The sequence below is a fragment of the Mesoplodon bidens genome, assembly GCF_964165515.1.
Source record: "Mesoplodon bidens genome assembly, chromosome: 2".
Taxonomy (NCBI): domain Eukaryota; kingdom Metazoa; phylum Chordata; class Mammalia; order Artiodactyla; family Ziphiidae; genus Mesoplodon; species Mesoplodon bidens.
In genome coordinates, this window is record NC_138177.1 from 112,142,201 (window position 1) to 112,164,085 (window position 21,885).

General features: G+C 36.6%; 2 protein-coding genes across 2 annotated transcripts in view; both read right to left on the reverse strand.

Moving 5' to 3' along the window:
* The window catches only part of LOC308628522 (dolichyl-diphosphooligosaccharide--protein glycosyltransferase subunit TMEM258-like), a 51,471-nt gene extending 29,622 nt beyond the window's left edge, over positions 1-21,849 (reverse strand). The window contains exon 1 of the mRNA XM_081255530.1: positions 21,752-21,849. The gene's annotated coding sequence lies outside the window, so the exon portion shown is untranslated. The remainder of the gene's footprint in view (positions 1-21,751) is intronic.
* On the reverse strand, positions 5,390-21,816 carry SPATA1 (spermatogenesis associated 1; the record flags this gene model as incomplete). The annotated part of the gene is given in 8 exon segments (XM_081258957.1): positions 5,390-6,187; positions 6,279-6,332; positions 9,217-9,331; positions 10,874-10,908; positions 10,910-10,987; positions 15,095-15,236; positions 21,437-21,529; positions 21,752-21,816. Coding segments are annotated over 8 exon segments (900 nt in total). The 3' UTR covers positions 5,390-5,869.
* Positions 21,850-21,885: the final 36 nt, after the last annotated feature.

The following is a 21,885-nucleotide window of genomic DNA, read 5'->3' on the forward strand; positions in this document are numbered from 1 at the left end:
ATCTCACATCACATATAAAAATTAATTCCTGGTATATTAATGAACTAAATGTGAAAAGCTAACCATAACATATTTTTTTTTTTTTTTTTTTTTTTTTTTTTGCGTTATGCGGGCCTCTCACTGTTGCGGCCTCTCCCCTTGCGGAGCACAGGCTCCGGACGTGCAGGCTCAGCGGCCATGGCCCACGGGCCCAGCCGCTCCGCGGCATGTGGGATCCTCCCAGACCGGGGCACGAACCCGTGTCCCCTGCATCTGCAGGCGGACTCTCAACCACTGCGCCACCAGGGAAGCCCCATAACATATTTTTAATATAATACAGGGCCCTATTTTCATGATCTCAGGGTAGAAAAGGGATTTTTAAAGAAGACATAAATAGCACTAACCATAAAAGAAAATGCCAGCAAACTTGACAATATTAAAGAATTGCAGTTCTACTTTTGCTGAGGATGTAGAAAGACAAAACAGTGCACCCACCCAAACAAAGAGAAAAACATAAATATTCTATAAAATAATAATAATTCTTGAACTCATCAGAGAGTTGAGGTTACAAGGAATCAGATACCAATTCCCTTCAAGGAGAAAATAAATTAATTGTTTCATCTTCGGCAGAGCATAGGAGGAAGAGGTAACTCCATTAAAAGAAGAACAAAACACCTAAAATTTTAAGGAATTCTAAAGGCTAATGTGGGCTACCAAGATAGTCTGGAATCTCTAGGATCCCCAGACACAAAAGGCAGTCAATACTTAACAGCAAGCTCCTTTCCATGTACCTGTATCATATGCTCTCAAGAAAGACTGGGGACAGGGCAGGAGACTCAAAAGAACCATCAATGACACGCAGGTATGAAACCCCATCCTTCTTAACACTCTCTCACACAAAGCAAGAGTTTTAAGCCAATGGGGAAGGAGCAGGAAACTCTCCCATTGCAGGGCCCAGACAAAAATCCACTGGCTTTGAAGGAGGAATAGAAGCAAAAGCCATCAAAAAAGCAGGTAACTCCCTTCCCACCAATCTTAGCCTTGTAAAGTCTTACTATTGAGGAGGGGGTTAGGAAACCCTCCCACCGCCAGTCTTAGGCAAAGGCTAAGGAAGGGTAGAAACAAAAGCTGGCAGGATCATTGTGAGCCCAGGATCACAAACGTATACATCATGGGTTTACAACCATTGGGTTAGGGGAAAGAAATTCTCTCCTAAATATAAAAAAGTCATTTTTCCCTTTTTAAAATTTTAATTAAAATTTTTTTTTGGCTGCGTTGGGTCTTCATTGCTGCACGTGGGCTTTCTCTAGCTGCAGTAAGCAGGGGCTACTCTTCGTTGCAGGGCACAGGCTTCTCATTGCAATGGCTTCTCGTTGTGAAGCATGGGCTCTAGGTATGCAGGCTTCAGTAGTTGCAGCACGCAGGCTCAGTAGTTGTGGCACATGGGCCCTAGAGAGCAGGCTCAGTAGTTGTGGCACACGGGCTTAACTGCTCCATGGCATGCGGGACCTTCCCAGACCAGGGATCGAACCCGTGTCCCCTGCATTGGCAGGTGGATTCTTAACCACTGTGTCACCAGGGAAGTCCATGTTTCCCTTATTTTTAATTCCTTTAAAAGATAACTCACAGTATAAAGTAAAAATGGTAAAAATGTATTATGGAGTTTATAACATATATAGAGGTAAGATGTAGAACAACAGTAGCACAAAAGGTTTGAGGAGAAATTAGAAGTATACTGCTGTAATGTTCTTATACTATATATGAAGTTGTATATAATTTGAAAGTGTACTTCAAATTAAAGTTGTATAATGTATATCCTGGAGAAACTTTTTCTTAAAGGGCTAGACAGTAAATATTTCAGGCTTGTAGACCATTACAGTCTTTGTCACAACTACTCAACTCTGCCATTGTAGTGCAAAAGCAGTCACTGACAATATGTAAGTGAAAGTGCATGCATGGCTGTGTTCCAGTAAAAGTTTATTTATAAAAAACAAGCCATAGGGTATGGATTAAAATAAAGCAAAAAAAAAAAAAAAAAGGTGTTTGCTGACCTCCGCCCTATGGTAACCACTAAATGCTTTTTAAAATGAGGAATAACTAATGAGCCAATGGGGGAGATAAAATTGAATCATAAAAAACTACTCAATCAAAAAAAAAAGCCAAGAAAAACAGAGAAAATAGAAGAGATGAGACAAATAGAAAACAAATAATAAAATGGTAGATTTAAAACCAATAATTACGTTAAATGTAAATGGTCTAAAGACTCCTATTAAAAGGCATAGATTATCAAACTGGATTAAAAATTAAGATCTAAAAACATGCTGTCTACAGGAAACCCATTTTGAATATAAAGTCAGACAAAAGTGAAAGAATGGAGAAAGATATACCATGCAAACACCAATCAAAAGAAGACTAGAATGACTATATTAATATCAGACTAAGTGAACTTCAAAATAAAGACCATTACCAGAGATAAAGAGAAACATTACATAACAATATAGGGGTCAATTCATCAAGAAAACATAATAATCCTAAATGTGCATACATCTCATAACAGATCTTCAAAATACATAAAACAAAACTGATAGTTGAAAATGTCAACACTCTTATCTCTGTAAGTGTTAGAGCATGTTGACAAAATTTAAGAATTCCTTTCAGGGCTTCCCTGGTGGCACAGTGGTTGAGAGTCCGCCTGCCGATGCAGGGGATACGGGTTCGTGCCCTGGTCCGGGAGGATCCCACATGCCGCGGAGCGGCTGGGCCCGTGAGCCATGGCCGCTGGGTCTGCGCATCCAGAGCCTGTGCTCCACAACGGGAGAGGCCACAGCAGTGAGAGGCCCGCCTATCGCAAAAAAAAAAAAAAAAAAAAAAAAAGAATTCCTTTCATCAAAATAATCATAATGAGAATAAAAAGACAAGCCACATAGAAACTAACACAACATTATAAAAAACTATACCCCAATTAAAAAAAAAGACAAGCCACAAACTAAAATCTAGAGTGAATTATAAACAAATACACACACACACACACACACACTAGAAAAAACATCTGTACATAAAATGAATCAATATTTAAAAGAATATAAAATGGGCAAAACACGTGAATGAAAATAAATCCAAATGGCCATGAAATGTATGAAAAAATGTTCCAGCAAAGAGAACCACTAGAAAAGAAAAATAAAATATTTGGAATTAAAAATTCAGTGTAAGCGTTTAATAGCAGATTAGACACAGCTAAAGAGAGAATGAGTAAGGTAGGTTTGGAAGAAAGATCTGAACAAATTATCCAGAATGTAGTCTGATACAATGGCGAGATTATGGTTCAAAAGGAACATTCAGACATTGCTGCTGGGTACAACCACTTTGGAAAACACATGGAAATTATACATGTGCATACAATGCTAATCCTAGGTACACTCTCTTGAGACCCTCTTGCACGTGTACATTTAGGAGTCATGTATAAGAATGTAGTAAATAGCGTATTCGTAATATCCCCAAATTGGAAACCAACTGTCCATTAGCAAAATAGGTAAATAAATTATGATACAGTCATACAATAAAATGTTATACAACAGTAAAAAGAAATGAAATAGTATCATACATGACAACATGATTGAATCTTACAATTACAGTATCAAGTAAAAGAAACAAGTCTCAAATAAAATGCTTTCAATATGATTCTGTCTAAATAAAATTCAAAAGAGACAAAACTAAATTATTGTTAAGGAATACATATCCAGGTTGTAAAACTATAAAGAAAAGTAAGAAAATAATTATCTCAGCGAATCAAAGTGGTAGTTATCTCTATTGGGGAAGGAGGAGGATGTGACCAGAAAGAGCCACACAAGGTTGGAAAGTTCTTATAAGAAGCGTAGTGAAATATGCCAGTCAGAGAAAGACAAATACTGTATGTTGTCATTTATATGTGGAATTTAAAAAATAAAACCAATGAATATAAGAATAACAAACAAACAAACACATTACATTAGAAACAGCCACTAAACTTCTAAAAAAAATAACAGGATAAATGCATGAAGCTGTATTTAGAAAAATGTTGCTGCAGCACTATTCATAATAGCAAGAACATTAATACAAGGTTATATAAACAAATATACCACAGGGAATTCTATAATGATGTAGATCTATATTTATTGGTATGAAATGTTTATGATATATTCCAAAATAAGAGGATTTAAAAGAGTTTGTATGTGTCCCCATTTTTTTTTTTTTTTTGCGGTACACGGGCCTCTCACTGTTGTGGCCTCTCCCGTTGCGGAGCGCAGGCTCAGCGGCCATGGCTCACGGACCCAGCTGCTCCACGGCATGTGGGATCTTCCCGGACCGGGGCACGAACCTGTGTCCCCTGCATCGGCAGGTGGACTCTCAACCACTGCGCCACCAGGGAAGCCCTGTGTCCCCATTTTTAAAAAATTAAAAAATAGTTATATGAGCAAGAACTGAAAAAAATTGGAAAAATATACACCAAAATACTAACAGATACTAACAGCTATCTCTGGATGGTGGAATTATTGTTAATCCTTACTTTCTTCTTAATACTCATTGATCATTCTAGAACTTTTAAAAATGAGCATACACTAGGCTCTCACTTAAATTATACTTTTTTTTGGTGTGAAGCACCAAGAAATTAATACTATTTAAAAATTACACTTACACAAAATTCATAGGATTAAATACTCTCAACCAAATATTTTGGGGGGTTTTGTGCAAGTATCAATAGCATAGTTCAAGGACTTGGCCAGTAGCCCCGGGTATAAAATATGATACTACTCACAACTTTATGTAGGGTAACTGCCTACTTCATTAGCTACCTCATCTTGTACTTTTCAGGACTAGTGGGATTCTACTCTGAATTTTTTCCCAGGTGTTTTTTCATTTAATCTCTAATTGATACCATGACTAGAAAGCCATATTTAACATTGCAGGGACATACCTAGATAAAGAAGGAGGTAAAGACTCTCACTGAGCGTATTAAATATACATAAGGTTAAAGAAGGGGTAGGTTTGGAATATCACTAGGTATAGTATAAACTTAGAATGTAATAATTTATAATTGAAGATGAAGAAAAATGCAACTGGTTAAGAATAAGTGTAGTTTGCATCTGTAATGAATGTTGTCATTATTTTGGGGGAGAATTCACTTAATTCATAAATGTTTAGTATATTTGCTTTTCCATCACAATTTATTTGCTGTATGCAGTAAGGTAAAAAAATTCAGCTAACTTTTTTTCAATCGATTCTTAGAGTGTAGTTCCAGCTTTATTTATATGTTTATAAGTTTAATTTTGATTTCTTTAATTACCTACCACTTTTCAAGAACTGAATTATCAGTAAATTGGTGGGTGTAACCATATAAAAAAATTTAAAGTCTTTGAAATACAAATGTCTCCCAACATTAAAGTTGTTTTGCTTTAGTTTGATACTGTTTTCCTGGTTAAGATACTTCTGAACTATAATAATACCAAGATTTTATGAAACAATAACTTCTTCTCTCCTTTAGCCTTAAGTTTATCTGAAACTATTATAAAAGGTGGTAGACTTTATTTAAGTGCTGTAAGTATTTTGACTTTACTTGATTTTTAAATTTTATTTATTTATTTTTGCAGGCTCTAGAGCACAGGGTCAGTAGTTGTGGCGCATGGGCTTGGTTGCTCCGCGGCATGTGGGATCTTCCCAGAACAGGGCTTGAACCTGTGTCCCCTGCATTGGCAGGCGGATTCTTAACCACTGCGCCACTAGGGAAGCCCTGATTTTATTTTTATTTTCGAACAATACTTAAATTGTCTTTTTTTCCTCCCAACTGGTGAAACTATTTTTTAAAATCCCCATATTGAATTGTAGCTTTCCTTTTATACTGCCTATATTCGTAAGGCTAGATTTGCCCAGAATTTGCCCAGACCTGACTGTTAAAATGTACTATAACAACCTCTTTGTCTTTCCCATTCCAGTTGAAATCACCTTCTTCCTGATCCTTGTTAAGAAGCTTTTTCAAAGTGTTTTCTAAACAACTGGGATCTGTTCCAGGTTCTTCCTTTGACAAAGTTACACTAAGTGGTCTGTGTATTATTCCATCAGCCTCAGCAACACCATTATTAGTCTGCTGCACATCTAAAGAAACTGCTGATGATGCTGAATAAATATTTCCTAAATGATCCATTATAGGAAGCAAATATAATTCTGATTGAAGAGCCTAAAACATACAGGAAATTTAAAAAAATTAGTTTATACTTTAAAAAATAAGTTAAAAAATTAGTATAAGTTTAAAATGTCACATTACATACATATGGAGGAGCAAATGATTTGAGTTTCAGTTCTGATTCTTGCTTTGCCTTCACCTGGAAATAAATGAGGAGATAATTAAAGCTTATGTAACGTTTTTCAATTACTTTTACCCTCACTTTTTTGCAGACGGCATACTTCTGTGACATAAAAATCCAGTTAAAAAGCTAGTAACTAAGGCTATATTCTAGAAAATGTAGAATATAATCCTATTTCTATTCACTGTACTAAACATAATAGAAATTCTATGTCATTTAATAATAATAATTATGGCTATCACTTGCATGGACTTACTATGTGCCAGGCATTATTCTAAATGCTTTACATATAAAGCTCAGTTAATCCTCACAATTCCATGTGATAGGCACACATATTGTCCGTAGTTCACAGACAAGAATGAGGCAAAGAGAGGTTAAGCATCTTGCCCAAGATTTTATAAATAGGAAGTTTTCAAGTTGGGATTCAAAACCACATAATCTGGTTCTAGAATCCAACTTTGTAAACTTTATTTCCTAAATATTCAGCCCATAGAGGTAATTTGTTATTCATTCATTCTTTCAACAAATATTGAGGTATACTATGTGTCAGGTAGTGTTCTACATGGTGGGGATACAACTGTAAACAGTGCAAAGTCCCTGCTCTCATGTAGCTTATATTCTACTTGGGAGAGCAGATGTTAAATAAATGTGATTTAAGATAGTGATATGTGGTCTTCCCTGGTGGTGCAGTGGTTGAGAGTCCGTCTCCGATGCAGGGGACACGGGTTCATGCCCCGGTTTGGGAAGATCCCACATGCCGCGGAGCGGCTGGGACCGTGAGCCATGGCTGCTGAGCCTGCGCGTCCGGAGCCTGTGCTCCGCAACGGGAGAGGCCACAACAGTGAGAGGCCCGCATACCACAAAAAAAAGCAAAAAAAAAAAAAAAAAAAAAGATAGTGATATATGATTTATGAAAATAAAACAGAGTGATGTAATAGAGAGGAATTCAGAGAAAGAATATCTGAAAACTAGGTGGTCAGAGAAGGCCATTTTTGAAAGATAGTAATTGGGCTGAGAACTGAATTATGAAAACAAGAAGCAAGCTATTTGAAAATCGGGGGAAGTGATTTCCAGGCAAGTACAAAGATGATAAAATAGAAATGAGTTTGCTGTATGTGAGGACCAAAGGAAGATTTTTGTGGCTAAAGTGTAGAACCAAGGAGAAAATAGTAGTAGATGAAATCTGAGAGGCAGCCTGTTCCTGAGACTCTCCTTATCTCTTGCCAAACCACTGCAAAAGTCTCCTGGTTACAATTCCTGTCTCTAGTTTCTTAAGGCTCTCATCATGTCATCTTTTGCTCAAAAACTCCAAAGCTTCAGAAAAAAAAAAAAATCCAAATTCATTAATCTGGCATTCAAGACCTTCAATAAACAACTTTTACAACTTGTTGTCTACTATTCCCTTTCACACAGTCAATGCTCTAGTAAAAACCGAACCACTCACTTTTCCCTAGAGTTGCCTCCTTTGCGACTTCTGTGCTCATTCTATTTTCTCTGCTCAGAAAGCTTCTCCCACCCAACATCTTTGCAAGATCAAACATTTATCTGTCAAAATCTAAACTGATGATCAGTTTTTCCTTAAAGTTCTCCATCTCCCTTCTTGTCCTGCTGGAAGCAGTCTCTTTTTCTTCTAAATATACAGAATATGCTATTTTAATTATTTATGTATTTTATCTTCACCACTATACTGAATATTCTTTAAGAGCAGGATCCCTAGTCAATTCTTTTTTCTCATTTTGTATACAGAAAAACATCAATAAATATTTGTTGAAAATATTATAATAAAATATTGATATTAGAAGCATTTTAGAAGTTGGCTTAAATTGCCATTAGGTCCCTTCCAATCTGGAATTCTGTGATTGGTATTTTGCAAGTTTACTTATCATGAAAAAGAACAAAAAGTTATGAGGGTTGTTCCTTTCCTTCCCTGATTAAGGAAAACTAACTTAATGATCAGTAAATTAATATTCTGCTATACTAAACAGAACTCTAACGACAAAAACTTTAAATCTACCTACTGAGCCCAAGAATTCCACATAGCAAGTTCCTTTATAGTTCTACTTTGGGGGGAAATTTTTTTTTCCCATTGTCATTCATTATTTAATTTTTTCAATAAACATTTAAATGTCTCTAAGTGCTAAACACCTTGTTAGGCACTGGTTGTAAATACAGTAGTGAATAACATAAAGTCCCTGCTCACAGGGAGCTACAGTCCAATGGCAGAGTTATGTTAAACAAATAATCGCATAAGCAAATACCTAATAATGATATGTTAACTAGCATAGAATAGGAACATACTGCATTTTAAAGGGTTTAAATATGGAAAATCTTGATTAAAGAAATAAACCTTATATAAATATGAAAAACCAGAATCTTTGAGATCTAATGGTTTGCTGGATTGAGAATTTCAGCTTGGAAAACTCTCTATTTAGAGAATCCTGCCACTCAAGCTACAAATAGGAGTATTCAATAGAGAATAGCTGGTTCCCACCCCCTCAAATACAGTATGTTGGAGTCATATCATTTCATATCAAATAAGGCTAGTTGTGACCTCAATGAGAATCCATTTTTTTCCACAACCTAAGTACTTGTTTAAAAAGTTTTTAAACGCTATTATTTAAATTTAAAAATACATGATCACATTTAAAATTAGTCTTTCTTTTCTTCCCAAGGAAATTCACACAAAAAAATACTCCCATATTTTAGTGCCCCATAATATGCCAGAAAGGACCATCTTTTCTTTGATGACCTGTGTGCTTAATGATATTTCCATTTCATTATGATTGAGATCACATATTGCACAGTATGTTAAAGAGTTGAGTTGATAAGCATTTAAGAAATAAAATTTGTTAAGGTATGCTTTTCTTTAATCAAAAGGAAAAAAATTAAGAAAACTTCCTACAGCTAGATTATTTCCAATGCATTTCAGAAATAAAAATTTTTCTGCAACAGGATCTTCACCAAGGAACTCACCAAGTTGCTCCCTCAGCGCTTGTAAAGTAAGGTGAGGAGATACTCTGAAATATCATGACATTGCCTTATAATGTAAAATGAAATATATTTCAGCTGTACTAAAGATTTAATAACTTTAGTCACTTATTGTGAACTAAGACTAATTTTATGTATCATATATAACTTAATATATTGTGTTTCTACATTGCCTGGTACTTTGTAGGCCTGAAGCCTGTAAATATTTTTTTAAATAAATGACTAAAAGTCATTTAATCAATAAAATCATTGTTTTAAAATTATACAAATGAACAGTTTATAAAAGTCCTTTTTGTACTAAAAAGGAAAATGCTTGTCTACTTTTCTCATCTACCTTCATATTTTTTGTTAAAATAAGACTTGGCAATAAAATTTACATAATTTTATACATATATTAAAGGAGGATTTAGCCACAGATATTTTGGAAGTTTGACAGGATTAGCTAGTGCTTAAAATTTTCTTTGATGATCAAATGTTGTCAGATTCCACATCTTTGCTCACTGGGGATACGTCATTCCTCAACCTCTAAAATTTAAAGCCATCACTTATGCTCTTGTTATGAGTTCTTATTTTTCTATGATCTTATGGGAATATTATATAATTAATTCATTCAATTAACAAATATATATTGAGCCCCTCTTTGTGTCAGACATTGTTCTAAGGGCTGGGGATAAGGCAATCAACAAAACAAATATCTTTGCCCTTACAGACCGTACAATCTAATGGTGGGAGTGAAAAATTAACAAAATAAGTAAGAAAAAATTTAATTCATAAGACACTGCTAAGTACTATAGAGAAACATAAAGCAGGGAAGGGAGAGTACCCGCAATTTAAAATACACTGATCAGAGAAGATATACACAAAAAAGTAATATTGGAGCAAAGACGTGAAGGAGATGAGATAGCATATGTAAAGGCAAAAAAAGCATTTTAGACAAAATAAACAGGAAGTACAAGGGTTCTGAGGTAGGATCATGTCTAATGTGTTCCAGAACAGAAAGGAGGTTAGTGTGCTTGAAGAAAATGATGGGGAAAATTAGGAAGATTGAGGTGTCCTCAAGAAAAATAACAACAGGCAGTTAGATCACACAGTATCATGTGTGTTTCTGTGAATGTGAAAAAAAAATGTATATATATATATATATATATATATACATATATATACACACACACGTGTGTGTGTGTGTGTGTGTATTCTGTTTCTATTTTTAAATAGTTCAGTGAAACAGTCATGGTAGATATACTGGTTTAATCGCTATTCACAGCTCTTCAACAGGTTTCTAATTTCAGATAATTTCTCTCTTAATTCTCTTTGGGTATAGCCATAGTAATACACAGGTTATACTCTGTTTTCTAGGTGGCAGTACTATGGCTAAGTGACATCTGTTCCTATAGTACTTTTTAACTGTTATATAGCACTACCTATTTATAGTATTCATTAAGTCAGGGACTGGATCCATCATATGAATAAGATATTTTTCACTTAGAATTTTTGAATTTCCAGAAAGCATTTTTCTCTGCAGAAAAAAAAAAAAAAAGATTGCTTTTTCAGGCACATTGTAACATGACTACAAAATATTTGCCTTATAAATCCAGCTAAAATTAGTTAACAACTTCTATTGAAATGGTATTTAACTGATAGTTCCAAGATCCTTCAGGGACATAAAAAACATGAAGTTCCACCAACTGAATAAATTGAGAATAAAATCAGTTAAAATATTTTTAAAGTGAAAAAAATCAACTGATGTCCTCTAGAATTTTAAGTTTAATAAACATACTTGAAATAAACATGGAATACATGTATCCTTCTGAACAAACACAAAAAAAACAAAATGAAGAGCCAAAAATTTGTTAGGTTGGCTACTTGGCACTTGGAGCACATTTTCCCTTGGAAACAATGTCATAGCTGTGGTTCTAGAGTTCCTTAACATACTGACATACAATGCTTGTTTTGTGGCTTGCAGTAAGGATACCAGATTGCCAAGATCAGTTTTCTTATTACCAACCTTTCCTTCTCCCTGACCTCTACCTATACAGTTTCATTGGTGTTATCTTGTGGAATCCTTATCCTTTACATATTGTCCCCCTAACACAGCTGTGATGAGTGCTAGTTCTCAGCACCTGCTAAAGTGTGAATACTAGGGCTTGGGGAATATTTCTGTTTCCCAGAATTCAAGGAAGGACCTATTCCTGACCAGTGATGGGGAAAGGAATGGTTGTTTTCACATAGGGCATGTCTGTAAGCTTAGCTTGTCTGTGCTTATATGTACTATCTTTTTTTCCTATTAGTGTTTTATGACCTCAATTAGAATTCATCTATTGAGAAGAATATTTAGATTACTACAACAGAACAATTACAGCAAATAAAGGCTTATCTTTTAGTCTAATGAAAGTTTGCTATTCATGTATATTAAAAGTCAAAGCATTGAAATGATTATACTCTATGATATTAAATGAGAAAAATTTTTTAAATTTTAAGTAAATATGACCTTATATTAGTATTAGTAATTTTTATGGGAAATGACTATGGCTCTTAACATCTTTTTTTTTTTTTTTTTTTTTTTTTGCGGGACGTGGGTGGGCCTCTCACTGTTGTGGCCTCTCCCGTTGCGGAGCACAGGCTATATACATGTTTTTTTAAAAAAATACATTTCTTAATGGTTAACTTTTCCAGAACAACATAGTTGAAAAAATATTGAAAATTCTGAAAGCCTGTATTAAAACTCACAACATCATTTTAAGGTTAAACATTCTATTTATATCAAAACCCAACTTTATCCTGGCTTTAATGGAAGTAAATCCATCAATAATATTCTTATTAAAACTATTATTTTAAAAATACATTAAACAGGACAGGGAACTATAGTCAATATTATGCAATAACCTATAAGAGAAAAGAATCTGAAAAAGAATATATATATATCTATATTCATATATATATATCTCTCTGAATCGCTGTGCTGTATACCTGAAACTTACATGATATTGTAAATTAACTATACTTTGATTAAAAATTTTTTTTAAATAAGTAAAAATAAAATAACTATTTTACAATAAATAAATAATAAAAATACATTAAAAGGTATACAGACGGGCACATATTTTGCCTTTTGCCTCAGGCTCCAAAATGGCTAGGCATAGCATTATTAGATCCTGTTTCTATTTAAAATGCTGATATCTTGTTTGTCACAGGTTTTTGCATTAATTTTTCATTTTAAAAATCTTTTATTAAAATATTTATCTTAATTACTTAAGTTTTTGGTGCCTGCTTAAGTTTTGCACCAAAGGCAAGTGACTCATTTTCCTCAGACTATTCTCAGTCCTGTGAGGGACACAGACAATAAACATTAAATATAAAACACTGGTAAGTGATATAGCAAATCAGAAAGTGGGCAGTACTGGGAAAAGAGAATAAATAGAGCAGAGCAAGGAAATCAGGAAGATAAAAGAGGGAGTAGTTTTCAGTTTTAAGTGGAATAGTCCGGATACAAATCTAAGAAAATTAACAATTCCTTAATGTCAACTAATATCTAGTCCATATACAAATTTTGCCAACTGTCCAACTGTTCTCAGAATGTTTTTTCAATCTAGAATTCAATCAAGGATAACATATTGCATTTGGTTGTTAGGTCTTTTTTTTAATTGAAGTATAGTTGATTTACAATTTGTGTTAGTTTCAGGTATACAGCAAAGTGATTCAGTTATTTTTTTTCCGATTATATTCCATTATAGGCTATTATAAGACATTGAATATAATTCCCTGTGCTATACAGTAATCCTTGTTGCTTATTTATCTTATGTATACTAGTGTGTATCTATTAATCCCGTACTCCTAATTTGTCCTTCCCTCTCTCCTTCTCCCCTTTGTCACAACTTTTAAAAAGCTTAATTTGGAAGAGTTTTCCAGACTTACTTTTTTTTCTCTTCATGGCACTTTTTAAAGAGACTGGACCAATTGTTTAACAGGCTGTTCTGCATTCTGAATTTACCTTATTAACTCCTAAGGTGTCATTTAACTTATTTCTCCAATCCTTCTCTCTCTTGTAAACAGTTGACTTTATAGCCCTCAATTGACACGTGTTAATCAACTGGGGTAAGAACACTTCATAATACCCTGTATTACATATTACTTCACATTTGGGCATACATAATGCTCTACTTCCAAATATCTGTATATTTAATAATTATTAAAGGGATAATAGAACAGACTATAAGGGACAAGAAAATGGAACCTGTTATAGAGTTATTTGAATAATTAAAGTGTGAGGTGATAGTGGCTCAGACTAACATGCTAGCAATATAGGTGATGGGAAGTGGTCAGATTTTGTATATAACTTGAAGCTAGAGTCCAAGAAGTGAAGTTTGAGTAAGGTGTGATGTGTTTGGCCTTAGATATCGAAAGGATGGATTTGCCATCAACTGAGATGGGTAAGGTCATGGTTAGTACGGGTTTGGGCTGGGGGGAGAACTGTAGTTCAGTTTCAGACATACTGAGTTTCAGCTGTCTATTGGTTATCCAAGCAGAGATTTCAAGTAGGCAGCTGAAAATATCAATCTGGAGTTTGGGAAAGAGGGCTGGGATGGGGATATAAATTTGAGAATACTTAGCATAAAGTTGGTATTTAAAGCTCCTAGACTGGATGAGATCACAATGAGTGCAAACAGAGAAGAGAACAAAGAGCTGACCCATGAAATTCACCAGTATCAAGAGATCAAGAAAAAGACACAAAAAAGAAGACTGAAAATGAATAACAAGGAATGTAGAAGGAAAACCAAGATAATGTGTATGCTAAAAGCCAAGTGAAGGAATTATGTCAAGGAAGACAGAGTGATCAACAGTGTCAACTACTGTGCACACACAGATCAAGCATATGTGGAATAAGAATTAAGCAATAGATTTAGTAATGTAAAGGTGAATTTAACAGAGCAGTTTTGGTGGAATAGTAGAGTGAAAGCTTTGACTGGCGTTGATTTAAAGTGAAAATGAGAAGAAGGTATTGGGGGTTTGAGAAGGTATGAAATAGATATCTAGAATAGTGGAAGAGTGAACGAGTGAGTGGGAGACAGTCTTATTGCCTACTAGCAAAAAGTTCCACTTGAGATTCATGGTCATTAATTTAAAATGAGAATAGTCCTATACTGGTATATTTTTCTCCAGCCATGCTCCACTGTAGGTATATGTGAAGAACAGGTGAAGAAAATTAAGCAGGGTTTTTGTTTTGTCAAGGAGTACAATGAAATGAGAGAGGGCAAGGAGTTAAAAGTATGTGCAAGAGAGTGATCAAGAATGCTCCGTGAGTTTGCAGGGCAGAAATAGAGACAAAGATGTAGAGAACAAACGTATGGACACCAAGGGGGGAAAGTGGCAGGGGGTGGGAGTGGGGGTGGGATGAACTGGGAGATTGGGATTGACATGTATACACTAATATGTATAAAATAGATAACTAATAAGAACCTGCTGTATAAAAAAATAAAATAAAATTCAAAAATTCAAAAAAAAAAAAGAGTGCTCCGTGATATTTAAGCCAGCCATGGAAGGCATCCTGAGAAAAGGAATAAACAAACAAACAAACAAAAAAAGGTGATAGGATCAATGCATTGGAGGTCCCAGTATAATTGGGCTCCTTAGAGATACAAGAACTGTAATCAAGTACTGGGATACACAAAGTTGGGTTCACAGTGGAGTTGGTATCTAATACTTTATATAATCCATAGTTTTGCTTTATCAAAACTTTTCAAAACCAATGATAAGCAGGTTTTTCTTATATTTTAGTGTAAAAAAGATTTTCTTACCTCTGATGAGGAAGGTCGACTTGGACTGAGGGACGTATTCACCAAAGTTTGAATGGGGTAATTGTCAGTTGGAATTTTGTAGGGTTTTTTTGATCTTTCTTCATTGAAGTAGTATTTAAAAAAGGTTATAACAGATTTTTGGCTTGTTTAAGATAGTATTCCACTCATTTCTGGTCTTTGATTCATTCAAAAAATAAACAGAAAAACACAAAAGGCTTTAGACTCAAAATGAAAGCTTGATAAGTATACAATCTCATTATAATAATTCAAAAAGATATACTATAGCAAGTAGGGCTGGTAACTGCAATGAAATGAACATATATCCCATACAACTAAGTAAAGTGGTAAATTATAATAGACTTGTGACTAGAACATTTTTTACTATTCTAAACAATTCATTTTCTCTTGGTCAAAAATTAAGGTTAAATATATATAGTATTTTACACAAAGTAGAAATATACTTTTGGAAGTAGAAAGACCAAACTTATACAAAAGGCTGTAGAATGATGAAAATTGTTTTACCCTTTACATTTCTTCCTGGCCTTGGATACTCAATAATAATAAATGTGAACAATTATTCCAGATGAAGATATCAGTCTTTAAGTATATCAGGTTTATGTACCTATGTTTGTGTATTATTTCTTGTGTTTTCCCTCAGAAAATGTATGACAGTTTACAAGAATACACAATAAAATTTAAAGTATATAAATATATAATAAAGGTTAAAAAATAAGGTAGCAGAATTATTACTCTAAAAAAGAATTATCAAAGTGACACAATCCTTAGGGATATACTATAATACCAATAGTAGAGAAGTTTTTTCAAGATTCCAAAGCTTTGCTTTATATTAAGATAGTGATTTAAATCTGACAAAACTTAAAATTCAAGCTGAGGGTGCCTGCAGGATAGGAATGGAATGGAGAAAAAAAAGAAAATTGTCTGGCTACCTTTAAAAAATGAGATCACATGAGGCTGTAGGCAAGCCTCCTCCCTCAAAGGCCTGACTGAGGGCTATAATTAAAAATTTTCTAAAACCTAGGGAGGATCCCCAAAAGTGTTGTAAATAGCATACCAAAATGGGAAGCCACTGGTCTAAGCTAACCATACCTGACAGAAATTTTGGGGGAGGCGTTCTCCCCTAAGCTAAATGAGGAAAGTAAAACATTCCAACATAGGTTAATAGGTGTATCAGTCCTTCAGTATCATTGAGGTAGCCACCCAATTATTTAAAAAAAGAAAAAAAAACCCCAAAACTATCCTTGTTTTACAAATCTGGTTTCTACAGGATCAGAGGTATGGCTCCAAAAATAATCCAAAGCCCACCAATCCTTTTATCACTCCCCAAAGCTTCCCTATTTATCTTAAGAGACTTGTAAGTATTAAAGGGGAAACAGAGTCATCCTAGGAGGAATTTGCCTGTGCCTTTGAGATGCAAATATCTGACCTGGTTTTCTCCAGGAACCCTAATCTCCGCCATCGTCTTAAAATGCAGATTTTGAAAAAGGGGGTAAATTAGAACTTGTCAAGGACAAATAAAAACCTTAAGCATCTTTTCCATAAATATTATTAACAAGGGTTTAGCCATCTAGACAAGTGAGCTTGATTTGTTACATCTGCCAGAAACCCAATTTTAATCCAACCTCTTTTGCAGACTGATGGGTTTTACATTGCTGTACCTGGCTCATGGCTGAAATTGTGGAATGGGAACAATAAGGCCTCTGTGTTTGTTTGTGTGTTCGTACGTATCTATGTGTGTCGTAGATGTATGGTATTGCCGAAAAGTAATTAGTAAAAGAGCTCTATTTCACTGACTTAAAGGAAATTAGCGCTTATATACTCAGAAATAGAAAATAATCTGGCCAGAATGAATCTCACCTGGTGGGGCAGTGGTTATGAATCCGTCTGCCAATGCAGGGAACACAAGTTTGAGCCCTGGTCTGGGAAGATACCACACGCCGAGGAGCAACTAAGCCCGTGCGCCACAACTACTGAGCCTGCGCTCTAGAGCCCACGCGCCGCAACTACTGAAGCCCGCGCACCTAGAGCCCGTGCTCTGCAACAAGAAAAGCCACCGCAATGAGAAGCCCGCGCACTGCAACAAAGAGTAGCCCCAGTAGTACTGGAAAATATTCAGTGCTAAACTGATATCTGGTATTGAAGGTGGCTTAAGCTTGTTGGCTTCATTAATATGGACACGTCTTTAGAGTCATCAGTGTTAAGTATAATATTGTACAATATTTCTGTTGTACTTAGGTTTACTAGACTTTATTATATCTATTGCAAATTTGTCAGTAAGAAAAGTAATCCAATGTGGAAATTTTTTAAAGCAAAGTTAGATATGTGTCTTCAGTAAAAGAAGGCATGAGGGGGCTTCCCTGGTGGCGCAGTGGTTGAGAATCTGCCTGCTAATGCAGGGGACACGGGTTCCAGCCCTGGTCTGGGAGGACCCCACATGCCACGGAGCAACTAGGCCAGTGAGCCACAACTACTGAGCCTGCGCGTCTGGAGCCTGTGCTCCACAACAAGAGAGGCCGCGATAGTTAGAGGCCCGCACACTGCGATGAAGAGCGGCCCCCCTTTGCCACAACTAGAGAAAGCCCTGGCACAGAAACGAAGACCCAACACAGCAAAAATAAATAAAATAAATTTTTTAAAAAAGGCGTGAGGATGAAAAAATACTGAAGAGTTATGCATGATCAGGATTTTCTAAGATTGGATTGAATTTAGGTGGGTAAATGGATTTTGTTGGGAGTAAGCTAAGGTAAGACTTGGATTTGGTTTCTCTTTCCGTTAAGAGAACAAGGTTTTCCTTTTTAAAACAATTTTATTTATTTATTTATTTATTTTGGGTTGCATTGGGTCTTCATTGCTGCACGTGGGCTTTCTCTAGTTGCATTGAGCCGCGGCTACTTTTTGTTGTGGTGCACGGGCTTCTCTAGCTGCGGAGCATGGGCTCTAGGCACACGGGCTCAGTAGTTGTGGCTTAGTTGCTCCGCGGCATGTGGGATCTTCCCAGACCAGGGAATTGGACCCATGTCCCCTGCGTTGGCAGGCGGATTCTCAACAACTGAGCCACCAGGGAAGTCCCAAGAACAAGGTTTTCTTGGAATACTGTTTTTTTTTTAAATAAATTTATTTATTTTATGTATTTATTTTTGGCTGCACTGGGTCTTCCTTGCTGCGCGCGGGCTTTCTCTAGTTGCAGAGAGCGGGGGCTAGTCTTTGTTGCAGTGCGCAGGCTTCTCATTGCGGTGGCTTCTCTTGTTGCGGAGCACGGGCTGTGGGTGCACGGGCTTTAGTAGTTGCAGTGTATGGACTCAGTAGTTGTGGCTCGTGGGCTCTAGAGCGCAGGCTCAGTAGTTGTGGCGCATGAGCTTAGCAGGCTCAGTAGTTGTGGTGCATGAGCTTAGTTGATCCGCGGCATGTGGGATCTTCCCGAACCAGGGCTCAAACTTGTGTCCCCTGCATTGGCAGACGGATTCTTAACCACTGTGCCACCAGGGAAGTCCCTGGTATGCCGTTTCTGATAACATATTGTGTGAGTTTCTTTGCCTTTAAGTGATCTGTATTTGCTTTTGAGATCTCTTGTAACTTTGGTTAACAAATAAGTATTGTCTCACAGTGACCAATGACCTTATTTCATCAAGTGTTGAAACTTTTTGAGAAACTTCCCAAATATCAAATTTTAATCAAAGTTCTTTTGACTTTCAGCTAACTTTGGGATGTTTTGGAGGGCCCCTGAGGCATCTCAGAGAGAAATATTTAACCAGTATTATTTGGTATGTTAAATTACATAGAGAGCATTATCACATGAACGATTAACCTACTTAAGATATACTGTATAGATGAATGTTATTAACATCGACATTCTAAAAATTATATAGTTTCTGGAATTTGGATATGTCCTGGTATAATGCTATAGTTCTAGTTGTCATATTAAAATGTTGTCTGTCACTTCTTTATGGATTACACTGTAATCAGATGTTTAACAATGCCTTTTAAGTCTTGTCATTTATAGACAGTTATCCTTGTACTCTGACGCTGTTACAAAAGTACTTCCTCTTCAAGAAGATTGGGTCAGGCTTCCCTGGTGGCGCAGTGGTTGAGAGTCCGCCTGCCAATGCAGAGGACACGGGTTCGTGCCCCGGTCCGGGAAGATCCCACATGCCGCGGAGCAGCTGGGCCCGTGAGCCATGGCCGCTGAGCCTGCACGTCCGGAGCCTGTGCTCCGCAACGGGAGAGGCCACAACAGTGAGAGGCCTGCGTACCGCAAAAAAGAAGATTGGGTCATTTGTAGAGACGTGGATGAATCTATAGAGACTGTCATACAGAGTGAAGTAAGTCAGAAAGAGAAAAACAAATACTGTATATTAACGCATATATGTGGAACCTAGAAAAATGGTACAGAGGAACCAGTTTGCAGGGCAGAAATTGAGACACAGATGTAGAGAACAAACGTATGGACACCAAGGGGGGAAAGCGGCAGGGGGTGGGGGTTGTGATGAATTGGGAGATTGGGATTGACATGTATACGCTGATGTGCATAAAATGGATGACTAATAAGAACCTGCTGTATGAAAAAATAAATAGAATAAAATTCAAAAATTCAAAAAAAGAAGATTTACAGGAAGGCTACAGAAGTAGTTACAATAGTCCCACATAAGATGACTATGCAAGGATTCCAGTCCATACCAACTCAAAACAAGAAGCTGTCCTGCCCCCTGAGGTCTCTAGATCAGGCATCCAGAGATTTTTTACTCCCTGACAGGCAGGGTTGACGCCCCTACTCAGCCCTGAAGCAGCTACAGAAGACAGACCATCACCCATCTGCTTCCCATAAGATTATGGGAGTAAAATCTCTGAGCGGGGAATGAGACAGGAAGGGGGCAGGGCACAACGTTTAAAAAGAATGACATAACTGGAGGACACGACATAAACTCATTAGAACCAAATAGGTCCAAGATGGTGGATGAGTTGACTTCCAGTGTAACACATCAGCAAGCTAAATGACACACCCACAGGCACCATGACAGTTCCTAGGCTGACCATAAAGCTCAAAAAGTGGGCCATGGCCCAATTCCTGGAAATCCTCACCCCTCCCCCAAAACAGCTAGAATACTCCTCCCACTCATTAGCCTATGAAATTACCCACCCCTATAAAAACTGACAAGCCCCATACCCTGGTGCCTTTCACCTTCTGAGATGGCCCACACTGTCTACGGAGTGTTTATCTCCCTGAATAAACCTTCTTTCTCTTAAAAAAAAAAGATTTCCCTGAATAAACCTTCTTTCTCTTAAAAAAAAAAGATTCCAAAGCTTTGCTTTATGTTAAGATAGTGATTTAAATCTGACAGAACTTAAAATGTCTGTGATCTAGTACTGATTATATCTCTATGAAATCCTATCAGACTCCACTAATTGTTCTAATGGTATCAAAATTAAAAGATTATATTCTGGGACACACAATCTTTCAAATCAAATTATTTCCACATATTACTTCCTATATAAATTTTTTACAACAATTAAAACAAAATGTGATTTGTCATTTTAACCATCTCAAACGCTATTTTAAATACATTAGTACTTTAAGGAAACATTAAGATATTTCTATTTCTGTATCTATCCAAAGGCTCTTTCTGACATTGTACTACTATTAGTCTCAATTATGAACCTAACAAAGCACAACTCAACTTCTTTATTAGATAAGAATTAATGGTAATAATCTATATTAAATACAGCATAATGGCATTCATTAACTAGTATGCCAACTGGGAGACTACAACTTTCAATTTTTCTGGATGCATTAAAAACTGGATATTCTAACTGAGAACAAATTTTTCATTAAGTGAACTCAAGATAGAGCAATCAAGACCTGCTTTACTATTACCCTGAGTTAAACTGCCCCGCCTATAGTATTCCTTCTAAAGGAACAGCAAACAAGCCGTGTTTTGAGCTAAAATTCCCTCTGTGATTACCGACTGTGTCAATACTAAAGACCAAATCCTGGCTGGCCAGAGACAAAGTGGCCTGGCATGAAAAGATGAGCCCTTAGGAATTAGAATTGGGAGAAGAACTCAAGATTCAAGTATGTAGTTAGTAGAGACTGAAGCAAAATGAATGTATAAAGGGAAGTCATGAAGCAGTATCATATCCATGAAGCAAGCCCATGTTATGAGAAAGCTGTAATTATTTGTAAACCACAATAGAAAAAGAGATAAAGACTAGAGAGAATGACTGATTGAACCAGTAGTGAGATGCCAGCTGAGATACATAGGTAATTCATGTTTATAGCTAAGCACTAGAGAGAAGAGTCAAATTTTTTTTGCTGTTGAGGTCCCTAACCTTGCATCTACTCCTATTGGGGTCCGACGATGGGGAAGCGGGCTGCGGATGGGCCGCCCGTTGGACAAACTCGGGTCACTTAGGGATGCGTCTCTAAGGGGACAGGGTACCAGTGACTCAAGCCCGTATTTCTAGCTCTTACGCCTCGGTAAGGATCTCCCCTTCCCTTCCCTCAACCTCTGCCGCCAACTCCGTCAGGAAAACAGGAACCGCCTCGTCGCCCCGCCACCAGGCCTTTTACAAAGTCCCTCAATATCTGACTTCTCTCACCGGTCCCCTCGGGTCTTGGAGGATAACGACAAGCTCTTTCCTTACCTCTCCCAAATCGTCCTCTCCACAGAGGGAGAGCGGAGAGGATGGGTGTCTGGTCGCGTTAGCATCCCGCAGCTGGCGCGCCCACCATCCGCTCCGCCCCTTCTCGCTCCCAGCTCTCCCCTCACCCCCCTGAG